General features: G+C 50.4%; 1 protein-coding gene across 1 annotated transcript in view; it reads left to right on the top strand.

The window, feature by feature from the left end:
• The window catches only part of LGR6 (leucine rich repeat containing G protein-coupled receptor 6), a 202,899-nt gene that overhangs the window by 77,265 nt on the left and 105,738 nt on the right, over positions 1-19,896 (top strand). Inside the window, exon 3 of the mRNA XM_077839300.1 lies at positions 10,827-10,898. Coding sequence (XP_077695426.1) covers positions 10,827-10,898 — 72 coding nt within the window. The remainder of the gene's footprint in view (positions 1-10,826; positions 10,899-19,896) is intronic.

The raw sequence follows: 19,896 nt of genomic DNA, 5'->3' as shown, positions 1-19,896 counted from the left end.
ATCAGCCTCCCTGTTAAAAGATGTGAGTCTAATTTCTAATTTAAATTTGTGTGGCCATCTGCTTTTGTTCTGCCTTCCTCTTCTAGGTCGAAGTCCCCCTTAGTATCCATTATTTTCTCTCCATGAAGATATTTATGCACTGTAATGAAGTCACATCTCAAACTTCGTTGTGATAAGCGGAGCAGATTGAGCTCTGTCTCCTCCTGTCGGGCATTTTCTCCACCCACCAAATTTTTATGGTTCTTTTCTGCACCCTCTCCAAATTTTCAATAGCCTTTTAAAAAATGTGGACACCAGAACTGGACACGGTGTTCTAGTACCGGTCTCACCAATGCCATTTACAGAGGCAAAATCACCTCCTTCCTCAAAAGTCCCCTGCTTATCCAGCCAAGAATTGCATCTGTGTTTTTTGCCACAGCATCGCACCAGGCGCTCGCATTCAGTTGTACCAAATGATCCGGATCGCTCTGTTTGACGGTCCTGTTCTCATTTTCTGTTCGGCCAATTATTCTTTCATTTGCATATTTTATCAGCCCTGATTTTACGTTTACTTCCAGATCACTGATGCAAATGCTGAATGGGATCAGACCTAGTACCAATCTCTGCAGAACCCCACTAGAAACTACCCCTGCAATGAAGATTCCCCCTTGGACCACTACTTTTTGAGATCTGTCAATTAGCTAGTTCATAACCAATTTAATGTATGCTTCATTGATATTGTGTAATGCTCTTTCTTTTTTAAATCCAAAATGTTGTCTGGTACTAAATCAGATGCCTTATAAAAATCTCAGTATATTATCTCTGCAGTTACCATACACCCATGTTGACTGGCATTGATTCTATTCCTATTCTTTAATATTTTATCACTTGAATCCTGGATCAGCTTTTCCATTCTATTTTCCAGGTCATCCTGCTTGTCCTTACTGAATATTGGCACAACATTAACATTGTTCCAGTCTTCTGAAATTTCCCTCAAAGAATTATTAAAAATTAATACCAGTGGGCATGCAATCTCTTCAGCCAACATTTTTAAGACTCCTGGGGGCAAGTTTTCCAGGCCCACTGATTTCAAAAATGTTTATCCCTAGCAGATGTTGTTCAGCATCCTCTTCCATTACTAATGTACTGGAAAGTAATCCATCACCTTCACATGATACAAACACATTATCCTATTTCCTTCCAAATACAGAATGGAAATACTAATAATTCAGAAAAGGTAGAAGTGTTCAATAAGTAACAGTTTTACCAACTAACAATGGTATTGGCACATTGTTAGGACTTCTTTTGTTCCTAGTATACTTTAAAAAAAAAAAATCCTTATTGTACTTTAGCTTCCCTTATCAATTTTCTGTACTTCCTAGCTTCTAATTTGTATTGATTGCTCTCTATTTCCACTTTTTTCCATTTGTTATATGTTGCCTTCTTGTTTCTAACCACTGCCTTCATTTTGTCACTGAACCAGGATGGTTTGTAGTGTAGACATCTGGGCTTGGGCTGGAGCCTGGGTTCTGGGACCCTCCCTCCTTGCAGGATCTTGGAGCCTGTGCTGCAGCCCAAGTATCTAAACTACAATTTTATAGCCGGGTGAGCCTGAGTCAGCTGACCCTGGCAATCTGTGGCTGTGCCGTGGGTGTTTTATGGCGGTGTAGAGTGCATCTGTTGTGCTTCTCTCACACATGCACATACAGCTCTCTCAAACAATACCCAGCCCTTTGCATTGGTATTCATCCCCTATTCAAAGCCCTCCACCCACATATGTCAGATTTCTAGCCAGCCTTGCATGTGGCCCATGCTTTGGGTGGTGGCTCCTGTGTTTCATCTATCTGTTCCATAAAGGAGCTTAATTGCTTTTTACATGCTTCCTGAATGAAGCATGGCTATTATGTCCACTAGCTTCAAGGAGATTTTACCCAGCCCTGGGCATAATACAGCCACTGACATTTCTGTGACATAGTGGGGACGCTGACGCTCCCGCAGCAGCTTCAAATAAATCTGAAACCAGAACATTTTAGGGAGCGCATTTCCCTTGTCTATAGGCTTCGGTTTGCTGCAAGTGGTGGTTAGCTCATTTGCTGCCCCTTCATGCAAAAGGAAATTTCTCATTTTCATTTACTCTGAGAGAACTTTACATTGCACCACACTGCATTTTTTTTACCCACAATGCACTGTTCCATTTGGGAAATTGCAAACTCTGAATCTGGAGGATTGCTAGAGCATTAGGGATTGGATGAATTTCCCTTTTCTCTTCCCTGGGATAAAATGGATTTGAGATTTGCACAGGATTTGAACTTCTCATCTACTGCCTTTATTACCCTTGACAGCCAGTGGCTCCCCACTGCCTCTTAGTCTCTCACTGTGACCCATAATGGTGGAGAATCACCAAAGCCAGATGTTTCTGTTTAGATGCTCGACAGTGATATTGTTAACGTTATTGATCTTTAACTTTTCAACATTAGGTTTCAGTCAACAGCAGATTGAAAAGCATGGATCACTAAAACCCCTCAGAGCTGTGGTCAGGCTTGCCACAGACTCAGGCATGCATCATAGCCAGAATTTTCAAAAGAGCTTAGCACCCACAGTCTAGGATAGACTTTCAAAAGACTTCAGCTCCCATTGTTCACCACAGTAAGTTACCAGATTTTCACAAGTGCTCAGCAATATAGGTGCACATTGGACACTGAGATTTTATAAAAATCTGGGCCCCAGTTATGAGTGCTGAGCAACTGAATATTTGGCTCTGAGCAACAATGGTGCAAATATAAACGACACTGGGCCTGATTCTACTTTGCACAAATTGCACGGCTCTGGCAGTGGGAAGGGGCTTTACTGTAGAAGTTACATCTGCTCCAGGTTCCCTTTAGGTTACCAGGGAAGAATTCTGCCTCCCAGCTCTCCCCTTTTACAATACTGCAACAGCTCACAGGGTGATAAAAGCCCCTGAGGTACATGGAGAATTCCTCCAGTCATCACCCCACAGCACAACAAAGAGGCCTTAATATAAATGGAACCAGGCCCTTTGTGCTAATCCGGAATTTTTCCACTAAATATATTTTTGTTTGGAAATGCTGATTGTTCGAAACAGAACCATCTCACGGAGAATGGTCAGGCAAACTTTCCGTCTTTCAAAAACATTTTGGGGGGGCGGGGAAGGGAAAGAAGTTTGGAAATTGTCGGGCTGTCTCTTTTTGACACTTTTGAAATGAACGGCATGTTTCAAAATTGACCGTATAGTAAAACCAAAATTCTTTCAGATGTTAAAGTGTAAAATTGAAATGATGCAAAAAAAGATTTTTGGTTTACAGAGACTTGAGACTTTGTCCCAATTTTGACTTCTACCCCTCCCCCCACCCTCCAATTCAGGGTGGGAAAATTTTCCCACCATCTCACAAGTCTCACAGGACAGGGACACTGTTTCCCATCAGTCCTACAGGCACATTTCCAAAAAGGTCCGTTCAAACAGAGTGCCTCTTGAGAGATCCTTAATAAAACTGTGATTCACCGGCAGCGCTGGGGGGTTTGGACAGAGCTAATCTTGTTAGACAAACTGGACAGCTTATACAATAAGGGGATGGAGGAAACGCATTTAATGTCCTGTATTGGGTTGTTGGGGAAAGCAGCTACATCTCATTAAATCTTAAACCAGGTCTAAACTACAGAGTTAGGTCAACACAAGGGCAGCTTACATTGTCCTAACTATGGACGTGTCTACACTTCCACGTCTCTCCTGCCCAGCGGCACTGCCCAACTACACTGACCTAAACTCCTCCACCTCCAAGTGGTGTAGTTAGGTCCATGCAGTGTCAGTGTGTAGACGCTGAGTTGCTCATGTCAACTGTTACTGGCTTTCAGGAGCCCTCCCACAATGCCCCATCCTCACAGTACAATCGATACAAGTCCTCCTGGTGAGGACACACACCGCCAGCACAAAGAGCAAAGTGTCAACACACACAAGCGAAGTAATTACTGCGATGGCTGTATGCTGTCATAAGTTAGGTCAACTTACTTCTGTAGTGTAGACATGGTCTTACGTGGCAGATGGATCCAAATTGGCTTGGATATGAACATTCCTGGGGCTTGAACTGTCTCAAAGGCCATGAACAAGAGTAACAAACACTGCATAGAGCTGGAAGAGGGTTTGGTGGGGCCCACAGGGAGCAGCAGTGTTAGAAAGGGCCTGTTTAACATACTGTTTAATGAGCAGGGCAGAAGGGAGTAAAGGGCACGTGAGTGAAATTTGTAGGTGATACTAAACTGGGAAGAATTGCAAACACCAGTTAGGGCAGGGAAATAACTGGTTTGACTCTTCTCATTTACAACATGTTTACACCTGTGTAACTCCATTGGCTTGACTCCTGATTTACACCTGTGGAAGTGAGAACAGACTCAAGCTATGTCTACACTTAAACTGCAACAGTGGCATAGCTGCAGTGCTTCAGTGTAGCCACTCACTTCAGCGCAAGGAGGGGTTCTCCTATCATTGTAATGAATCTACCTCCCCAAGAGGCGGTAATTAAGTCCACGGAAGAATTCTTTGGTCCTCCTAGCACTGGCTACACAGGAGGTTAGGTTGGCTTAACTAAATCGCTGAGGGGGGTGGGTGGGTGTGTGGATTCTTCACACCTATGAGCAATATAGCTGGGTTGACGTAGCTTTTTAGTATAGATCTGGCCTCAGGGCTTGCATTCCAGGACCTTAGTAGCCCTGTTGTGGCTTCTACCCACTCCTGAGAAGCTCTGATCTATGTATGAGAGCATATTCAGCTAGACAGGCACGTCAGGACACCAAAACTGTTTGTGAATTTAGGTCAAATGTGGTGAGTTATTTTTAACTGGGGGGGGGGAAACCACTGACAAAATATTTTTGGAAATGTCAATGTTTTGTTTCGGAAAGGAAAGGTTTTGACTTTTTGTTTCCAAATTCAGCTAATTAAAAAAACCCCCAAAAGGTGAAAAATGCTTGGAAAAAAATGAACTGAAAAACTAAAAGGAATTTATCCAAGGTCGAACAAAAAGTTGTTTGACTTGAAACAAAATGTTTGGAGCTTTCCATTTTGGTGAGAAATACCAAAAACACTTCAAGTTTGGTTCGAACTGAACTATTTGACCTTTTTCGGTTGGGGGGCCATACTGGGCAGCCATAGGTTCAGCCCGGCCTTGGTACTGACACGAAGGGATAGGTACATTAGAAACACACCCACCAGCCAGATCAGAGAACTAGAGAGGGACAGCTTGTCATCAAGTGGCTTATAGGCATCACAGCCAAGGAGAGTTCTGAAAAGGATTTTGCAGGAGGAGAATGAGGTGGCTTTGTGGCTCTTTATCCCAAGCGTGAGGGGCAGCCTGGGGGAAACCACAGAGGTTCTTGTTTGAAAACATGATGGAGGTTGGCAGGAGTCGATATCCAGATGCTGAATGAGAGACGATAGGTGGGTGGGGATGGGTGGGCTTCCTATGAAGGTCGGTGCCTATGGAAAGAATCTCTGGGTGGCAAACGTTACTTGGCTTCAGGGAATGAGCCAGCCCTGCAGGATGCTGCTGCCACCCCTCTGCCTGCCTTTACCACGCCTCTCAGCAGTTACCACTGCAGCAGACCCCTCACCACTTCCTGACTCTGATCTGCAATGATGGGAGCTCTGGTGCCTTAGCGAGAAGGGCCTGAGCCCTAGCCCTGCATACCCCAAACAGATGTGGGGGTGTCTGAGGTCTGGAGCTGGAGTGGAGATAGCCCTAGCTTATCTTCTTGGAGTGGACTGACACCCCTTCCAAGGAGAGCAGTTTCCCATTCGTGCTCCCAGGGGGGTGAATTCCCTAGCTCGGGTTTCATGGGCTGCTTGGAAATATGGTTCCAGTCTCCTGTGGGGAAGGGGTGAACTGTAATACTGGGGGGAGAGGGGGCCTCTGGTCCCGAATTAGCTGCCATTGTCAGCATCACTGTGAGAGGAGTCGTCTCCCCTCTAAATGAAAGCAAAGGGGAGAGGCTCCATCTGCTTGAACTTCATGGTATTTTGGCTTCCAAGGATGCATTTAATGGAAGGAATCTGCCCACCAGGGGGGTGACCTTCAAGAGAGCTTGGAAGGGAAGGGGGAGTTCAGCAGGGAGGAGGCTGCTGATTGACAATTAGCATGGAAATGCAGCACCATGGGCACAGGGGGATCATTGTGTCTCGGGTGTGCCACGTTAAATGGCCAAAGAAGCTAATGACAAGGAACAGGACAGCCAGCTCCCCCCCCCCGCTCCTGATTTATTACCCCCCATAACTCTCTCCCCACCATGGGGTGAATAGGACACTGCCAGCTGGTGTGGGTGGCTTCTTCCCCAGAAACCTCCCCGACTCTTGCCCCCCTCCCCACTCAAGCATCCTTGCTGCTGAGTGTGACGTGCAAGCCCCTACCTGGCCCTGTCATGGGCGTGTAGCTCAGTGATAGAGTGTTTGACTGCGGATCACGTGGTCCTTGGTTCAGATCCAAGTGCCCCCTTACAAGCTTAGTCTGGGAGGGAAGGGACTGCAGGGCTCTGCTCTGGGTCACCCTGCTGGGGGGCCCAGCAAGGTGGGGCACAGTCTGGGAGGAAGGTAGCACATCCGTATCCACAGCCATGGACACATACACAGCCACAAAAGTATGCACGCACCCCATTGTGATGTGTGCGCACCCACAGGCTGACCAGCCTGCGCACGGATGCCTGTAAACACACAGGCAGACACACTCGACACCTGTGCGTGCATGCAGAACAGCACCTCGGCATATGTAAAAGCCCAGAAGCACACTGTCGAATAAGGGCATGCAGCAGTCTAACCCATTTTGACTCTCCTTTTTAAAACCCCAACTGCAGAGCCAGGGGTGCAGAGGGGACATGTCCCCTTTCGTCCATTGCGGGACATCCTCGCACCCCCCCCCCCAGCCCATTTCAGAGCAGCCTTCTATCTCTCCCTCTCTCATGTATCTGGTACATTCCAATCTACCTGAGAACTGGCTGCTGTTCGAATGCCCCCCCCCATGCATCCTCTCTTCACCTGCAGGGGAACCCCCAAGATTCCTGGTGCAGGAACCAGCATTGCCTCTGGTTTTGTGTGGTGGCTGTTTAAACCAGCCAGGGGCGGCAGCTCTGAAAGCTTCTCCCCCTGCCCCCCCCTCCCCCCGTAGTCTCCTCCCCCCGGCATCCTCTCCCCAGGTGGAAATCGGCCGTCAAAGGGAGCAGTTTCACCCAATCACACTCCCCGGTGACAAACAGCCTGGCTTGCCAGGCAGCTGACGTACTGCGAAGAGGCAGGTTCCGGCCTGTGCCCGCACATTAAAGAGACGACCCTGTGCTATTTATGCTGTCGGAGGCCTAATTATGGGAGCAATTTTGGATTCCAGCGGTGGGGCGGGGGGTTGAGTTGGGGCTGGGACCAGCACAACCGCGCATGGCCAGCGGTGAGTGGGCATGCCTGGTGCCGATCCCAGAAGCGTCCTACAGCCTACAGTCTTTGGCCTTTTTCAAAACACTCGCTGAAATATACGTGGTAGCTTCTGAAATGAATTTGTCAGTTAGCACCCAGTTCACACCCACGTCTTTAAAAAGGAACTGGATTTCTTGCCAGTTTTTAATTCCTACATCCCCTATCATACCTATGCCCGATCTCAGGTACTGGTGGCTGAGTTTTACACCTGACGAGGGCATCGGGAGGACCTGTGAAAGCCCTTCACCCCCAGCCATTGGGTGGCACCACTGCCATGGATGTGCTGCCATGTCTCATGGGATTTTATGTTAAAGCCCCAGCTCCTGGAGTCATGTGAATAAATGAGGCTCACCGGTTTCCTTAAAAACAAAAGTAAGTTTCTAGACCTCATGGTTGCAGAACAGAGCTTGAAAATGTGACTGCTGTGATTAGCTTTAAAATCCGGAGATTTTAAAAACTAATCTCATGATTTTTGGGAGACCCAGCTCAGGATTGTTGAACACATGGAGCTGGTGATGCTGCTCCAGTGTGCTGGCATCAGGCACCAGCAAGCAGTACCAAGGAGGCAGATACATACCACCTTGAGGAGGCGACAGGGCCTTGTGGCCAAGGCATTGGGTTTAGGCTCAGGAGATCTGGCTTCAGTTCTTGGCTCTGACAGAGCCCCCATGTGATCATGGGAAGGTCACGTGTCCTCTCTGTGCCTGAGTCACCATCTGTAAAAGTGACTGTAACAATTAGAACTGCTCAGAGAATGGAGCAGAGGAGTGGGGGAGGGCTCTACGTAAATGCTAGAATTTCTCTCGAAAAACCAAAAGGCCAAAATCCATGTGAACGGAGTCATAGAGTTCAAGGCCAGAAGGGACCACCAGATCTGACCTCCTGTATAGCACAGGCCACCAGCCCCACCCTGCCACCCCACACCAAGCCCCACCACCAGAATTAGTCTAACGTTTTACAGCCCTCAGAAGACTCAACTATTGTGTGCTACAGGCAAAGAATAGGAGGGACTGAGGTGCCAGCAATGCCCCAGGCCCTAGCAAGGGCAGGGCATTGGTTTAAGTGAAATATACCCAGATGGACCCTCTTTGAATTTTACTGAGATTGTGGCCTCAATGACATCTTGTGGCAGTTAGTTCCACAGGCCAATCCACATTGTGTGAAAAAGGGTTTCTTTTATTAGTTTTGACTTTGCCACCTTTTGATGTCATGTCCCCTTGTTCCCATGTTGTGAGATGACAGACGCTCCCGCTCTCCCTTCTGCAGAGCGTTTGCCACTTTGTATTCCTTTACTGTGCCCCCTTTTCATTCACCTCCCCGCTAAGGTAACCATCTCAATCGTTACTGTCTCTCCTCATGTGGGAGTTTTTCCCTGCCCCGATCATTCTTGTCACCTGTCTCTGAACCCTGTCTTCCTCTAAGAACATAAGAGTGGCCATCCTGGGTCAAATCAATGGTCCATCTAGCCCAGTATCCTGTCTTCCAACAGTGGCTGGTGCCAGATATTTCAGAGGAAATGAAGAGAACAGGGCAATTATTGAGCGATCCATCCCATGCCGTCCAGTCCCAGCTTCTGGCAGTCAGAGGTTTAGAGACACCTAGAACATGGGGTTGCATCCCTGACCATCTTGGCTTATAGCCATTGCTGGAGCTATCCTCCATGACCTGATCTAACTCCCTTTTTTTGAACCCAGTTATACTTTTGGCCTTTCATAACATCCCCTGGCAATGTGTTCCACAGGTTGACGATGTATTGTGTGAAGTACTTCCTTATGCTTGTTTTAAACCTGTTGCCTAATAATTTCATTGTGTGACCCTTGATTCTTGTGTGATGTGAAGGGGTAAACAGCACTTTTTTCTCCAGACCAGTCGTGATTTTATAGACCTCTGTCATCTCCCCCCTTCTCTCTTCCAAGCTGCAACGTCCCAGTCTCTTTAATCTCTTCTCGGACGGAAGCTGTTCCGTGCCCCTAATAATTTTTGTTGCCCTTCTCTAATTCTAATACCTTCTTTAAGATGGGTGACCAGAACTGTGGACTGTATTCCAGTGTGGGCACACCATGGATTTATGTGGTGGCATCATGATATTTTCTGCATTAGTCTCTATCCTGTTGCTTATTCACTCAAAGTCTCCTGTGGCAATGGGTGTGATCCAGGGCACCCAAACCCCCCTGAGCTCTGGAGGAGTTTGGAGCTGGCTATGAACTCGTGGCTCTGCTCAGCGCTTTGACAGCGATGGTGATAAATTGGAAGGAGTTCAAAGAGGCGAGACCACAATGAGCAGGGGTTTGGAGAGACTGACCTATGGGGAAAGCATTAAACCTGCGCAGTCTGGCGAAGCAGTGGGGGCATGCTAACTGGCAGGTGCCAGCCAGGGCAGAGAGAGTGGCAAAAGAGGGCATAGGAACAGAGGGGAGAATAACCCCAGCAGCAGCATGGTCTCTGTGTCCTAGCAAGGGGGGGTCGTTCCCACACTGCTCTGCCATCGCTACCAGCTTTTAGGCCAGCAAAGCCGGGTTTCTCCTTGCAGTCACGGTTAGTGGCTATCTTTATGGAGGAAAAAGAGTCAAGGCCTCTTACAATGGCAGAGACAAGCCTCATTTCCTCTCTCCTGCCTTAGTGGCTGTAGCGCAGAGTCCTCTCCCAGTGGGGCGTGGAATGGCCCCAGCCATGGGTTATCACTGGGGACTGCGTTTGGGTCCTTCCCTGCTAGAAGCATTGAGCCTCCCTCACCATTAGCCGGCAGCAGTAGTAGAAGGCCATTATCCCCTCACATGGGTTAGCCACTAGAGGGGAACACTAATGAACGGGGTACTGAGCGCGAGTCTCACGTTCAGCATTCAGACAGGTTTCAGAGTAGCAGCCGTGTTAGTCTGTATTCGCAAAAAGAAAAGGAGGACTTGTGGCACCTTAGAGACGAACCCATTTATTTGAGCGTGAGCTTTCGTGAGCTACAGCTCACTTCATCGGATGCATACCGTGGAAACTGCAGCAGACTTTATATACACGCAGAGAATATGAAACAATACCTCCTCCCACCCCACTGTCCTGCTGGTAATGATGATCACTTTAGATAAGCTATTACCAGCAGGACAGTGGGGTGGGAGGAGGTATTGTTTCATATTCTCTGCGTGTATATAAAGTCTGCTGCAGTTTCCACGGTATGCATCCGATGAAGTGAGCTGTAGCTCACGAAAGCTCACGCTCAAATAAATTGGTTAGTCTCTAAGGTGCCACAAGTACTCCTTTTCGTTCAGCATTCAGTCGTATCCAGTCTTCTCCTAGGCTGTAGCAAGAGGCACGAGATGCAAGTTATTAAGTGTCCCCTGACAAAGCACCGGCATTACAGAGATGTTGATGTGACACTGGCTCCTCTTTTCTGCAGGCGCCTCTCTGGAAACCAGCTCTCTCAGATCCCAGGAGAAGCCTTTTGTGGCCTCTACAGCCTGAAGATCCTGTAAGTACTGCGTTTCCCCAGGCACTGCCGTTGCACTCTTGCAGGGCCATTGTCCCAGGGGGTCGCACATGACGTGGGACTTTGCTCCGTTCAGAGGCAGCTGCCAAGCCACAAGGCATCCAGTTACCAGTTTCTGAATCCACACGGGTTAAAGTGCCCAGCCAAATGATCATGTGGCAGCTCCGGGGCATGCTGGGGGCTCTGTCCTGCTGGGGGTCACAGCTCCTGTCTGCACTGTTTTCTGTGTGTTCTGCAGGATTGTACAAGAATAGAGAGATTCCCCGCCCTGGGGCGAGTCCAGGCGGAAGGAACCTTTCTGGACTCTGTTTCAAACCCTGGCTGTGGGGAACTTTTGGCTTAGCTCGTTGTTTGCTCTGACCCAGCTTGCGGTGTTCAGAGAGGAAGGGTTACTCAGTGGTTTGAGCAGTAGCCTGGGATGGGGGAGAACCTGGCTCAAGCCCTGATCTGTTGCGTGACCTTGTATAGAGTAGATTGCCACGCTGCAGCTCAGCTCCACGACATGTGTGCCCCTGGATCACGATACTGCCCGGGAACCAGAGACTGGCCCAGTCCTGAGATCCTTACGCAGGGGAGTTTTGCCTGAGTACCCACTGCGTCAGATGCTTGTGTGATTTGTCTGTACTTTGTAACTTCTTCTTCACAGGTTCTGTAAACTTTCCTCAGCCCCGCATCACACCCTGCTCCCTCTTACCTGGCCTTGTCTTCCTGAGAAGGAGGCCTAGCAATCCCTAGCCAGCATCTTTCTGGCACAAGACAGCCTTCTTCCCCCTCATCCTCAGTGCAACATCAAGACCCAGAAAACCCCTGCTGGGTCTCCTCGCAGCCAATCACCCAAGCCCTCCCAATGGGAAGGGGTGTAGGGCTAAGGATGGCCCAGTGGGCAGACAGATGGACAGAGGTTACCAAATTCACAGGGTAGAATGCATCACTGCAGAGATGGGGTCTTCCCAGACTGGAATATGCCTGACTCTTTGCTGCTCTGAGAGGGTCCGGCACAGCCTCTGCTCTGCTATCCAGCTGCCCGTCCCTCTCTTCTCTCAACAAACACTTCTGAACATCTCTCCTGCAATAAACATTTCACCCCGGAGGCGATGTTTTGAACTCGACCGCACTGTGAAATCAGCGCAACCAGCATGGTTTATACCAAGCGAGCAGGTACAAACCTGCTCCCAGGATTAGAGAGTGCAGCCCTGTTTACTAGGTCTTCTGAAGATATAAAGTATGAATTCTGCCCTAAATCTCTGGGCTTAGCAATCAGATGCTTCTTTATCCATAGCCTGCATTAGGCAACGTATCAAAGGAACTGAGGAAAAACCGCAGCTCATCCACCCAGTTTCAACAAGGGGAACTTTCTACTCCAGGAACTTCTGGGTTTTGAAAGCCTCTTTTCAGCCATTTATATTTGTCTGACTCCCAGCCAGCTGTGGACGCAGAATGTAGGAACATCCTAGGAAGGATGTGTTACGTCCTGAGTTTGCACAGCGCCCCCTGCAGGCTAATGGGGAGCCAGCTCTGCCTCTCCAGACACCAGCACAGATTGTGTGACACCCATGTCCTGTGACAATCCCCGGGAGATGCCAGGCTGGGGCCTCGGGCAGAGAGGCGAGGAAGGGAAATGCACATGGGGACTGGATCCTCCAAACGCTTACTCCAAGGCTGCCATCTGCATCGCTGTATTCCTCTGCCGTTGAGGCAGGGGGCGAAGGCTAATTCTAGCTCTTCATGCCGACACTGGCCATTTCTTTTGCTAGGATCCCTCCCCACCTTATGGAACAAGACCTCAGGGCTAGCTCTCAGCACAGGCCCAGCATGCAGCCGCGTGGGGCCCTGCTTTGCAGCACCCAGGCCAGGGACCGAGGGGGACTGTGTGAGGAGGTGAATCCAGGCTTGACGCAACCCAGGAGGCCCCACGCATGTTAAAGCCATGGGGCCATGCAGTCTCCCCTGCAGCCCAGAAGGGGGCGCTGACAACCTGAAGGTGCATCTTTCAGACCAAGACTTTCCGTACCTTGGGCTCCATTTGCCTGGGCATGGTGGCTGCAGTTTGCTCTTCTCACCCCCAGCCCCCCAATCCAGCACTGACAAGGTCACCCCCGTGCCCCCCCCCGGGACGATATCTGACGAGCACCTCCACCCTCTTGCAGAGAGCCCATGTGGGAGAAGGCAAAGAGAGGATTAAAATCCCCACCCCACCTCTGCCACCTCCATCATAGGAAAGATGCCAGCTGGTTGCTGTCTATGCAGCTGTAGGGAATGCCCAGCTCCCTGGGGGACAAGACACCCCCTTAAACCCCACATGGGTCACCGGGGCTGCAGGCGTGTATGGAGGGAAGCTTCTGGATCTGGCTGGGAGGCAGAGGTTCCTTGGGGGGGTGGGGGAGACGGCTAGCTGGCTCCATGAGACCCACCCCCTCTGGGGTGAGTCCAGGCTGAAGGAATCTTTCCGGGCACTTAATTTCAAACCCTGCTGGATGTGGGGAGCTTTTGGCTCAGCTGGTTATTTTGCTCCAACCCAGTAGTTAGAGCAGTCGCCTGGAATGTGAGACCCTGGTTCAAATCCTTGTTCTGCCTAGTCAAAGTGCCAGAGAATCCCCCTGTGACCTTGGGTTAGTCAATTAGCCTCCCTGTGCCTCCGTTCCCCATCTCAGCAACTTGGGGTAGCAATTCAAGTTCAAGCCTATAGGGCAGCCTAGGATTGAATTTGAGCTGCTAACCTGAGTTAAAAGCCAAGTTGTCCTGTCTCTTATCCCTTGAAGACCTGGACTTCGCAGATGATGTCACTCTCCTACCACATACCCAACACCATACACAAGAAAAAACAACTCAACTCAGTGCATTGGACTGACAATCAACCGCAATAAGACAGAGATCATGACCTTCAATATTGCCTCACCATCACCAATACGGCTAGAGGATCGTGTTCTCACCAATGTAGAAATATTCACATACTTGGGCAGCACCCTCAGCCAGGATGGTGGAACAAGCCAGGACGTCTGGAACAAAATCAATAAATCCAGGAACACCTTCAGGAGCTTAAATACAATCTGGAAATCATCCAAATACAACACCGAAACCAAACTCAAGATTTATCAGAGCTGCATACTTTCAACACCACTTTATAGTGCAGAATGCTGGGGAATGAGAGTGTATGCCATGTCCAAACTGTCTTCACTCCATAAAACCTGCCTCAGAAAAATCCTCCTTATCTTTTTGGCCTAGAACAATCTCCAGCCAAGATCTGTTCACACAGTGCAGCCAAGAGGATCTGAGCACCATCATTGCCAGGAGGTGTTGGAGATGGATCAGTCAGTGCCTCAGACAGAAATGGATTCCATCACCAGAGTAGCGATAAGATGGACACCTGAAGGCACGCAAAAACGAGGCCACCCGAAAACAACATGGCAAAGAGCTGTGGAGTCACCGCTGAGGAACCATTGAAAGACTTGCTGGAAACAGACAGGAGTGGGAGAGCATTGTCACGGCCCTAAATGCCAGAGGCGTAACAGGAACATGATGATGATTGATGTCCTGTCTTCACTGTCATGTTAAGAACACACTGTTTTCCAGTGTAGACATGTATCCTGCAGTAAGTGGCCCCCAGGTGCTTGTCCCTCTCCCAGCATTGATCAGTGGTTCCCAGCGTCTTTGATATCTCTGCGTAGACAGGCTCATTTCTTATGTTCCTGCTGAAGGTCTGTGTCTTGCTCGCCTCACAGCACAGATTGACCAGGCTGGGTTCCTCTGACCAGCTAGCAGGGCATCAGGTGCTAGGGCTGTCTCTTAAGTGCTGGGTGTAGCTAACACATGATAGGGTTAGCTCTGTTTCCAGTTGAGCAGGCCACGTGGAAAGAGAAGGTTAAAGGCCGAGCAGCTGTATTTGAACCAGGAGGTTTCTTCCGATGCCTGGGAACCAAATGGGAATGGAAGGGCCAGGACACACAGGCATAAGGGATTGTGGGATATCATGGGCAGACTCTCCGAACGTGAGCCTGGTGATCTGGGCTTCTGCTATGTCCCCAGTGCAAAATGAGCAGGCTTGAATCATCTGTGCCACAGTGGGACGTGGGCTCAGACCTGTATCCAGGGCAAATCCCCAGGCCTGTGGCCTGAGAGACTTCTGGTACGTGTCAGAAGGCTTTGTGTGTGGACAGTAGCAGGGTTTGGGCTTAAACCTTAGTCTGAGCCCAGGTTGTATGAAATGTAGACATAACCCTTCTCTGGGTCTGTGCAGCACCTACTGCAATGGGGCCCCAATCTTGGCAGGGGCTGCTAGACATTAGTAAGGTATCAGTTTTGCCATTTTATGGATGGGGAAACTGAGGCACGGGGACTGAAGAAAGAGATTTATAGGAAGGGCCGATTATCGCACATCTGCTTATGGTGGGGTTCTTAAACCTTCCTTTGAAGCTGATAACTGTCAGACGCAAGATGGGAGTAGCTGGGCGTTGGGTCTGATCCAGGGTGGCAGTTCCTCTGAAGTGATTTGCCTGAGGTCACACAGTGAGTCAGTGGCAGAGCTGTGACTAGAACTCTGGCGCCCCAATGCCCAACCCTCGTTCCGGCCGTGAGAGCTCTCAGCTCCCCTTGCCACTTGATCTCTGCATCACACTCCCTCCCATGAAGCCTATTCTGAGCCAGCTACTCTGATCCTTGGTGTGATGCCCCAAAGCACTGTGCCACTGAATGAGGACAGCAAGAGAGGCACCCCTGCCCCCCCCCACCCCCCCCCCACAACCCAAAGGGACGGAGGAATCATTTCACTGGGCTATTGGGCCATATTCAGTACTTGTGGAGTCACCTGCATGTGTGTGAAGTTGGTGTGAAAAGGCTTCCCTTTGATTGGGTAGCTTTCGCACCCGTCCTATCAGACAATGTCCTGGCCTCGGTTACACATGGCTTTGCCACCATGAGCACAACGCCTCTGTCCTTCCCGGACTACCTGGGCTTCCCATAGATCAGCGAGTCAAGCTCAAGGGCTCAGTCCTTGTCAAGACTCACCCTGGATCTGGGCCATTGAATCTAAAGGATTGTGTAAAGCTCTGGGATCGCAACAGTGCGTAAGAGTTCTGCTGCCCAGGTTCAACAGAACTTTCTATCACAAGGGGAAAAACTCATCCCAGCAGGAGACAGAGCTTTCAAGAGGGCCAGACGCAGACTGAGGAACAGTCCCCCACAGGAACACTGGATCTTCTCAAACCGCACTGCCTTCTGCTCCAAGTGCCAGGCACACGTCTCCGTCTGGTCTCCTCTGATATAAGGAGGTGATACCCAGAGATTCGATTTATAGATATCAACAGGCATGAGCTATCCAAAGGCACCAGCAATCCAGGCACAACTGGCATTCCAGGGCCTGAGCTGCCTTAGAAATACTTTAATGTGTGTAGTTGTTTGAGGTGAATTTCATTCTGCTGAAGTTTGATGTATTGAAAACTATTGACATGGTAGGCTGTCACTTTAGATGCTCAGTGTCTTTTCCTTGTCCTGCTTGCAAGGTAGGAGGCTTTATAGGGAAGCATGAAACCTGGGCCTAGCAGCAGTCCGTTCTCCAGACAAGCAGCCTTGGGAAAGAGGGTTAGTTGTGCCTCACTGCCTCAGGGAGCAGCCTGCTTTGTCTCTCTCTGTTTTTGTGTTCTTGTGTGTTTAGTCTGAATTCTGAGAAATAAAGTAGTGTTTATGTTGCAATCTTCCAGCAAGAGGATTTCTATCGCACTTCTCTGTAGGCCAGGAATATTAAAGATGTGTCTGTGCCAGATTCCCTCCCCTCCACCTACTCAGAGCTCTCGGCCATCACGCTTCAGCAAAGTCAGAGAAGCGCTAAGCCTCCATTCACCCATTTTTGTGAGTGGCTTTGCAAGGCCCCTGGGACCAGGTCACGGCCTCTAGCCTTTCACACAGCCTGCCCCCTACCTGTGGGGAGCAGCTTTCACTCTGAGCTGGGTTCTAACAGGTGAACGACCCAGTGGGAAATGAGCTATGCATCCTCTTGCACCAGGGTAGAGCAGGAGCGACTCCACTGAAGTCCATGGGACTGATTCTCCCCCCACTGGTACCATGTGGGGTCACTCAGCCTAGTGCAAAGTGGATGCAAAATCCTCCCCCAGGGCCAGGTTTGCCGAGACTCCCGGGCTGCTGTGTGTCACTTGACTGCACTCCTGGCTGGTGAGAGAGGGTTTGTGGCTGCATTGCATTGCTGGTGCATCAGGTGCCTGGCAGAGGGAGACGGATGTTAGCAGAATTACTCCTGCTTTACCCCAACATGGGAGGAGACTCCAGCCCCAGTGGAGAATCCTCAGGCATCAGACCCCCCCCTCCCGCCCTGTCCCTAATGATTCATTGGCCTGATTCTCATTCACACCAGTCTGGCAGTGTAAAGGGGCCTTCCTGCTTGAAGGAGCCATGGTGCTGGAACTAAGGATGCTGCAGCACCCCCTGGCTTGAAGTGGTTCCCAGTATATACCGCATTTACAGTTTGGTTCAATGGCTCTCAGCACCCCCCCCTATACAAATGGTTCTAGCACTCCTGGGTGTCAGTGAGAATCAGGCCCTCATTTATAGGGCAGAGAAGGAATTTCTGATTCCTCCAGGAGCAGCCCTGGCCCATCAGTCTGCAGCACGTGTGCAGTTACAAGCCAAGCGGGCAGGGGGGAGCCCCTCTAGAGGCGGCGGGGAGTGAGGCGCAGACGGCAGGTGTCCTGGCGAGAGCAGCTGTGTACAGAGAAGCACAGGGCATAGGATGGGAGGGGGGAGAGAGAGGGTTAGAAGGCCTCGAGGTGGGATTTGGAGGGTGTCACGGAGTCATTTCGGCAGGGTGGGGGGGCAGCATGGGAGGACGTGCCTGTTATGAAATGAAGAGCTTTCCCCAGGAGCCACGAATCAATGCTCCCTCTTGAAATAACATTTCCCCTGCCCCCCCCCCCTTGCCTGGGGTGGTGGGTGTGCCGCCCTTGATCTCACCCTTTCCCTTTATTGTTTTTAATGATCAAGCAAGATGAAACGGTGAAGACATTATCAGAGGAAGGCTTGGATCAGCCCCACAGACCAGCCCTACCTCCCCCTTCCCAGGCCCCAGGTTACGCACACCCTGGCCTGCCTGGAATACTCGCTGGCTTGCATGCAGCTCACGCCGCACGGTGCCCTTAAGGGTAGGGTTACCAGATAGCAACTGTGAAAAAACGGGACAGGGGGTGGGGGTAATCGGCCCCTACATAAGAAAAAGTCCCCAAAAAACGGGACTGTGCCTTTAAAAACGGGACATCTGGTCACCCCACTTTAAGGGAAAGGGGCATGGTGCTGTCCGCTGGCCCTTGCAAGAGTTAGGGGGACCCCTGGTGGTGACGCTGGACAAGTCTGGGAGCCCGAGAGCCACAGGGTCTGTCTGTGGCCAGCAGCCTCAGTTGAGAGCCCAAGTGCTGTCCCGTCTCCGTGGCACCGCCCCCTGCAGTGTAGACGATGGTGCAGTCGCTAGGGGGCTGCGCTCCCTCCATTTACACCAGAGATCCATGTGGCTCTCAGCGTCGATAGTGGCATTGGCGCCAATCCACACCTTCTTCTGTGCAGCCCCGCACGAAGTGGGGAGCACCCCACCGCCCCCAGGGGCTGGGAGAGGTGGGATAGTCAGGCAGGGAGCAGCTGTCCCAAAAGCCGCAGTGGACTGATGGGTGCTGCTGGACCCGGGTGCTGCTGAGGTCTGAGCTCCGCTCTGCTGCTGCCTTCCTTAGGGCCTTCCCTTCTCTGGGCCACGGTTTCCCCGTGTGTAAAATGGGCCGGGGGGGACCCAACCTGAGCTGCAACTAGCCAGGCTTAGTATGATTAACGGGGGGATGCTCATGTTTAAATCCCAGGCTAAAAATCTGGGTTGTGAGCTCTTGGAATTCATAGAATATCAGGGTAGGAAGGGACCTCAGGAGGTCATCTAGTCCCACCCGCTGCTCAAAGCAGGACTAATCCCCAACTAAATCATTGCCACTAGGAAATACCTCTAGAGAAGGCTGGGCGCCGTCCACCGAGCCGATCGGAGCAGGGGCAGAAAGAGTTTAAACAGCTGCTGGGCAGTGGTGCTCCGTGGGGAGGAAGGATGTCCCAGCGGTTAGGGTGCCAGTCTGGGCCCGAGGAGACCGGGATTTAATTCTCACTACCTCACTGCGCATCTCTGTGACTCGGTTTCTGTACCATCTCTGTGCCCCTTTTTCTCTCGGCTACCGCTCACAGTGGATATTGCCCTGCACATGGGTCTATCTCGGATGACACAACTCAAAGCAGTAAAAGTGTCTTTGACTTGCAAGACTCTGGATCCCCTCCCTGCGGGGGAGCAGGGCTAATAAATAAGAAGTGCTCAGTTTTGCACTTTTCAGCGAGGAACTGCAACTTAACAGCCAACTATGCCACGGGCAGGCAAATAGCTCTTTTGCGTCATTGCTCAGAGGCAGAGGGTCAAAGACCTTGCCACGTGCTCGCCCCAGCAAGGGTGGGGGCTACAGAGCCTGGCAAAGAAGATCCTATTGTACAGAAAACACAACAGCAGAACTTCCAGGCGAGCAGATGCTATTGCAGAACATGACAAGTGAGGAACGACAGGCCGAGGGAGCCCATGACCAGCTGTGTGTGGCCTCACTGTCAGGGTGAGCTTGGCGACCTTGATTTCAATGGGAGTTAGCACCTAAATGCCTTTGAGGCTCTGGGCCCAAGACTTTTCAGGCAGCAGCGAACACGGGGCTGGAAGTTTCGACTCTGCTATGACGGATGCAAAGGAAGCGGGACAGCGAGATTTGTTTCAACACGTACCTCGTGTCACGCCAGTGTTATGGCCGTGGATTGCAAGAGAGAAACTAGATAAAAGCATAAATCCTTTTGCTGGAAGGTTGCAATGTAACACTGCTTTAGTTCTTAGAATTCAGAATAACACACAAGAACCAGAGCGAGAGAGAAACCTCTCTAAGCCAGACAGGCACAGCTCACCCCACCTTACTCTAGGCTGGCT

The sequence above is a fragment of the Eretmochelys imbricata genome, chromosome 21 (assembly GCF_965152235.1).
Source record: "Eretmochelys imbricata isolate rEreImb1 chromosome 21, rEreImb1.hap1, whole genome shotgun sequence".
In the NCBI taxonomy this organism is placed as follows: Eukaryota; Metazoa; Chordata; order Testudines; family Cheloniidae; genus Eretmochelys; species Eretmochelys imbricata.
The sequence above is the reverse complement of the archived record's forward strand: the minus strand, read 5'-3'. Positions and strand labels throughout refer to the sequence as shown.